Source organism: Otolemur garnettii, unplaced genomic scaffold (assembly GCF_000181295.1).
Source record: "Otolemur garnettii isolate 467f Iridium unplaced genomic scaffold, OtoGar3 scaffold00009, whole genome shotgun sequence".
Classification (NCBI taxonomy): Eukaryota; Metazoa; Chordata; class Mammalia; order Primates; family Galagidae; genus Otolemur; species Otolemur garnettii.
This window is the reverse complement of record NW_003852404.1, coordinates 4,359,246-4,365,820: the sequence shown is the minus strand read 5'-3', so window position 1 is coordinate 4,365,820 and position 6,575 is coordinate 4,359,246. Positions and strand designations below refer to the sequence as shown.

At 38.9% G+C, this 6,575-nt stretch overlaps 1 protein-coding gene across 1 annotated transcript in view; it reads right to left on the bottom strand.

The window, feature by feature from the left end:
* The window catches only part of EIF4G3 (eukaryotic translation initiation factor 4 gamma 3), a gene marked incomplete at its 3' end in the record, with an annotated part of 304,720 nt that overhangs the window by 9,545 nt on the left and 288,600 nt on the right, over positions 1-6,575 (bottom strand). Inside the window, exons 24-26 of the mRNA XM_023509712.1 lie at positions 5,155-5,248; positions 4,072-4,132; positions 834-1,054 (exon numbers count right to left, since the gene is read on the bottom strand). Of these exons, the coding sequence (XP_023365480.1) occupies positions 834-1,054; positions 4,072-4,132; positions 5,155-5,248 (376 nt within the window). The remainder of the gene's footprint in view (positions 1-833; positions 1,055-4,071; positions 4,133-5,154; positions 5,249-6,575) is intronic.

Here is a 6,575-nt window from a genome sequence, read left to right as displayed (position 1 = left end):
CAAAAAAAAAAAAAAAAAAAGAAAAGAAAAAAAGGGATGAGGAAACAAACATATATAGCTGAAATACATGAGGCAATTTTTAGAGCATTATCTAAGCAGGTCCTATAAATATGTACATGCAAAGTACCCACAAGAACACAGATTGACAGAGAAGATGAAGATGATCTACTACCTTCTCTGTGGTTTTTCTTAGAGTAGTTCAATAGTGTGATGTTTCCCCATTTGAGGGGCTCTCTACAGCATGTGCACGTTAACAGCAATGCACAGTGTGAGATGCTGAGGGGTCTTGTAAGAAACTCAGATTGCTTAATATACACCAAGGGACCTTATCATCATTTAATACAGAAATGAGAAAATTTATAAATTGCTGAGGAAAGGCATACGTAGGGTATGAGAACTATGTTACAAAAGCCATGAAGTTGGCTCGGCGCCTATAGCTCAGCGAGTAGGGTGCCGGCCACATACACAGAAGCTGGTGGGTTCAAGCCCAGCCCAGGCTGCTAAACAATGACAAATGCAACCAAAAAATAGCCAGGCGTTGTGGGTGCCTGTAGCTCCACTTGGGAGGCTGAAGCAAGAGAACTACTTAAGCTCAAGAGTTGGAGATTGCTGTGAGCTGTGACACTACAGCACTCTACCAAGGGCAATATAATGAGACTCTGTCTCAAAAAACAAACCAAAAAACATGAAGCTGTCCTTCTAAGGTGATAAGTACATGTACTGCTATCTTGTGTTGATTCTGAAACCTACCTAGCTACAAAGTCTCCCTTGGCTTTTTCCTTCCAAATTTAAGGCCCCAAATCTTTGTCTCTATCATCTCAAGAGCCTCTTACCTGACTCCCTTGTTTTGCTTCGCTCGGCGTCTGTGCTGTCTCTCTCCACATCAATGCCTCCCGTGAGCTGTTTCACAGTCTCCAGCATCTCCCTCCGCTGCTCTTCTTGAGACTGATTGTCTAACAAGTCCTTACTGCTGCTGCCCCGCATGAAAGTGTTTGGACGAGCGGCTGCCGACGGAAGGGGCTTGTCATTCTTCTCCCTGCCCATGCTTCCACGACTTAAAAGACAAAATAACAATTTTCAAAAGAAAGATAACCCTATACTCAAATTATAACACTGACTTTCTAAAAGTATACAAAATATTTCATAGATAACATTAGATATGTGAGGCACCAATTCTATTTACAAGTACCGTTATTCATAGACATAAGCAAATCATCAGAATATTAAGATGTTTTAACTTTCTCCTGTAATAGTAAAAGAAATGCTGCTTAAAATTTTTAAATGTTAGTTGTAATTCCTTATTTTAGATTAAAAAAACTTTAAGAAAAAAAAAAGACAGTGATAAAAGTATGAGCCAAATGAATGAAAGAGAAACAAATAACATGAGAAGATGGTATCTTTTTTTTTTGGAACTTACACAATGATTGCTTTTTCTTTTTTTGAGACAGAGTCTCACTATGTCAGCCTTGGTAGACATAGCTCATAGCTCACAGCTCATTGCAACCTCCAACTCTTGGGCTTAAGCGATTCTCTTGCCTCATCCTCCAGAGCAGTTGGGACTACAGGCGCCTGCCACAATGCCCAGCATGAGAGACAACATCTCGTCTGGCTCAGGCCCTAACCTGTGAGCTCAGGCAATCCACCTGCCTCAGCCTCCCAGAGTGCTAAGATTATAGGCATTATTCACTGTGCCTGGCCCTTACACAATGATTCCTTATACACAAACTTCAAATATCTGGAAAATATTTAAGAATAAAGTAGAACTAGTCTTTCATAGGACAAATTTATATACTTTGTTCATTTTTAATTTTTTTTAAACTTCAGATTAATGAGGGTACAAGTAAATTTTATTCATTTTTAATAGAGATGTTCCTATTCAGTCTTCTTTCATTTACATAATTACAGTAAGCTGGGCAAATAATTCCTTGGCCCACAGCAGTTTAAGGCAACAAATTAGAAGAGAAAGACTCAGAGGCAGGACAATGGTCTAACCACTATGAAATAATATGTACAAGTACTTAAAAAGTACAACCATTGGGGAAATTTAAGGCAGGGCAAAGAGCCACAAATATCTCCATAATATAAATGATGCTCAATGCCAATAATCATGAAAAGTTGACTTGTGCTAAGTATCCTTTGTTTCAGAAGCCAGGGGAATAAGTAACATAGTTTAGAAAGTCTACCTAATCAAACTTATTACAATAATAAAAAAAAATTTGAGAGCTTAAACAAATTTAAGTATTGTGCTTATATCAAAAATTTTATTCTTGGCCAGCTGTAGTACCTCATGCCTATAATTCTAGGAGACTGAGGTGGGAGGAATGCTTGAGCTCAGGAGTTTGAGACAACCAGAACAGGAGTGAGACTCCGTCTCTACTAAAAATAGAAAAATCAGCCAGACATTATGGCAGGTGCCATTAGTCCCAACTACTTGGGAGGCCAAGGCAGAAGGATTGCTTGAATCTAGGATTTTGAGGTTTTAGTGAGCTATGATGACACTACAGCAATTGACCAGGAACAACAGAGTCTGTCTCAAAAAAAAAAAAAGAAAGAAAGAAAAATATCAATATATTCAATACTAATATGCATCCAGTAGACCAATTAATATATGCCCGTGCCAAGAGAAAAACTCAATTCAAGTGGGGGGAGGGGGTAGGAGGGAGTGGGAGGGGAATGGGTGTGCTCCCACCTAATGGGCACAATGTAAGGGTGTGGGACACACCTCCTGGGTGTATGGGGGACACAACTACAACACGGACTTTACATAACAAATGCAAACACTGTAACCTAATTGTTTGGTTAACCTGAAATACAGCCCCCCACCCCTAAAACAAAAACCCTTAATTCTCTGTTGCAGCAGATCGTCATTCATTCTAAGCCAACAGAATACTTCACTATACCAATACTACAAAAGTGAAAGTGGAAAGATGGCCGAATACAGAGATTAGTGAAAACTGAAAGACAACCTCAAACATGACTTGAAAAACAGTGTGACAGAGAAATGTATGAGTGTGTCACATTGGAGAGTCCAAGGCGGGGCATTAGCTTGAAGAGAGTCAAGGTTTCACTCTGGCTTAGGTTGATCTTAAACTCATAAGCTCAGGCAATACACCCTCCTCAGCCTCCCAAAGTGCTAGGATTATAGGCGTGCACCACTATGCCTGGCCTCTCATTTTTAATTTTAAAAAAAAAATTTTTGTTTTTGTTTTTTTTTGAGACAAAAGTCTCACTTTGTCACCCTTGGTAGAGTGCCATGGCATCATCATAGCTCATAGACTCTTGGGTTCAAGCAATCCTCTTGCCTCAGCCTCCCAAGTAGTTGGGACTATAGGTGCCCACCACAATGCCTGGCTATTTTTGCTATTTTTAGTAGAGATGGGGTCTCACTCTTGTTCAGGCTGGTCTTGAATTCCTGAACTCAGGCAATCCACCCCAGGCCTGGCCTTTTTAAGGAGCCCTTTCCTTCCCTATCTGACATCCACCATCCAGTTATGTTTCTATCTTAGCAATTATAGCATGTGAAGATTAAAGACAGAAATCAAGGCCTGGTGAGGTGGCTCACGCCTGTAAGCTTAGCACTCGGGGAGGCTGAGGCAGGTGGATTGCCTGAGCTCAGGAGTTCAAGACCAGCCTAAGCCAGACAAGACCTTGTCTCTGAAAAAATCAGCCAGGCACCATGGTGAGCACCTGTAGTCCCAGCTACTTGGGAGGCTAAGGCAAGAGACTCACTTGAGCCTAAGAGTTTTGAGGTTGCTGTGCACAGCCCACTACCAAGGGCAACAAAATGAGACTCAAGTCTCAAAAAAAAAAAGGAATGTCATTTATTCATTCACTGTGTATCAGAATCCTATCTAGTCAAATATGCCTTTCTGACAGCACATGCCCTCTCCACTCAGCACCTTCTGCCTTTATACATAAGTACCAAAAAAGAAATCAATTTTAGGGATGAAAGGAATGCATCTACAAAAATTATCATCATAACCCTTGTGGATATATGTGAGTAAGAGAGACAGACAGACATTCACATCAAGCAGGACAACCTTGAGTAAACATAAAAAACAGGCTTCTCACCTGGTTAAGGTCCTTCGGGAATCAAACTCTACAGGCGTGGATGATATGGACCCTGAGGGTGCTGGAGGTTGCAGAGCAGAGAATCTGTTTAAACTGGAAGCACTTGACCTTAAGGCATCTACAGGTGTTGAGATTTAGAAAAAAATACAAATCAGGTGACTAAGATGCACTCATTCACCTGCCTTTCTGGCTGAGCCTTGAGACCAGGCATTTTTAATCAGCTCAGATGATGCAATCTCCTGGTCCAGCTATCATCCTCTGAGAAGCAAAGTGTTAAATAGGGAATTTGTGTGTAAAAGAGAGTTTAGAAATCTTTATTCATTACAACCATTTGCTCCTTTAAAAACGTAATTATCTTGGTTAAGGCACAGGGGTGGAAGAGGTACATAGGAGGTGAAGGGACACAAGCAAAACCAGAAAACACTGTATATTAACAAAACTAACCAATGTAAATGCTGTGATCTCATGTATGTACAAATATGCATGTGGGTTTAAATGAGTAATGAAATTTTCAAACATTTAAAGAAAAAAAGGCTGAAATTATTTAGTAGAAGGGACATATAGGAAGAAGGTTAACACTGAAGTTTTCCTTCTTTCCAGTGGGCTTCTTTAGCTATTAAGAACATTTGTGATGTTCTAACTAAACATTTTCTGTTCTAAGGTCAAATCTCTCAAAATCTGATTTTTTGATAAAGATTTTGAAAAATGTTTCAATCCAGCTCTTTATTCTTCTATAATTCTTTGTGATTAAATATTTCTGCATATTAATACTCTTTTTTCTCAGCATAGTTTTCCTGTTAGTTTGGGGTCTTAGTAATTTCCCTAACTATATTGAGTTTGTAGCAAGGGAACCTAAAAATTCAAGGTGTTAAAAACCTGACTGAACTAAAAATATTTTAGTATTTAAAATTATCTATGGACACTTAAAGAGGAGGAAACCACAGATTTATGTTAGGAGAGGGGCACCAAGGAAAGTTAGGGAGGGCTTTCCTTAAAATCATTACTCACTGACTATAGGAATGTGTCGTAAGATGGATGTCAGCAGATAATACCTATGTTTGAGGAGGGACATTTAACACTTACCAGTCTCACTTGCCTTTGCTCCACCACTGCTGCCTTTTCCCCAGCTGCCTAGCTGTGCTTTAGGTACCAGCTGAATTTTCTCATCAATTGTGGGCTATAACATAAGTGACCACAAGTCAATAAGAGGAAATATTCTAGAGAAGTAGTTTTTCTTTTCTTCTTCTTCAGTGCAGAAGAACCAATTTTAGCAACAAAATTTTGTTTGGAATGGCAATTTAAGAAACATCAATTGGGGCCAAGCATGGTGGTTTACACTTAGAACCCCACAACTCTGGAAGGCTGAGCAATGAAGATTGCTTGAGCCTAGGAGTATAAAGACCAGACTGACCAACATAGTGAGAACCTGTCTCCACAAAAAAGTAGAAAAATTAACTGGATGTTGTGGCTCATGCCTAGAGTCCCACATATGTGGGAGGCTGAGGCAGGAGGATTGTTTGAGCCTGGGAATTTGAGGTTGCAATGAGCTATGATGACACCACTGCACCCCAGTGTGAGCAACAGAATGAGACCCTGTCTGAAAATACAAAAACCCATAAATTGGAACTGTTCTCCTGACTAGGATCTCTGTAGCCCCTAGAGCACTTCCTCGGACTCCAGTTTTCATAAAGTACAGTTTGAAGGCCATGGTCTGAAGAATGCATTCAGGACCTCCCATTTAAGATGATTTATTAATTTGCTCAACATAAGTATAATACATGCCAGTGATTCCATTTATACAATAATGTCCTAAAATTTAATAAAGAAAAAAGGAATACACAAATACTGTAAAATTGACTCATTAATCTCTTTACATGGTTGTCAGAAAACGGGTCAATAGACACCAACAATTTCATGTTGGGTGCAAGGGGTGGAGAAATGTGATTCAGTAAAGGAGAAGAAGAAAAAAGCGGACTGAAAAGTCAGGCTGGGAGTGCAAGCAGTTAAGTTGGCTGATGTTTCTCACGATTAACCCTCTAAGCACTTTGGTACAAGTGAACAGAATAACATGTAATGCATATTATAAAACACATGTAACATAAAACTATAAACCAGCAGGTATTTTTATGCGCTGATAGCTCACAATATGCTGTTTTGCTGGATAACCATGCTTTCTTACAAATTTCTCTCAATCAACAATAAATATGAGTTTAATGCATTTTGAACTTTTTCAAGGATACTCATGTAGAATACCTACAGTGTAAGTATCTGAATACACAAAAGTTAATGCTTTATATATTTTTCAAAACATTGAGGTGGTAATATTGGAGATTTGATATCAGGATCCTTCTTTTTTATAGTGTCTATGAACAGAGACCATAATATGAAAAACACAAATGTTATTAAATATTGATATACTTTTCAAAGATGTTGGTGGAATTCTTTTATGTATATGCCTTTGATTATTATTAAATTCACCTGTCATGTGATCTTTTTTTTTTTTT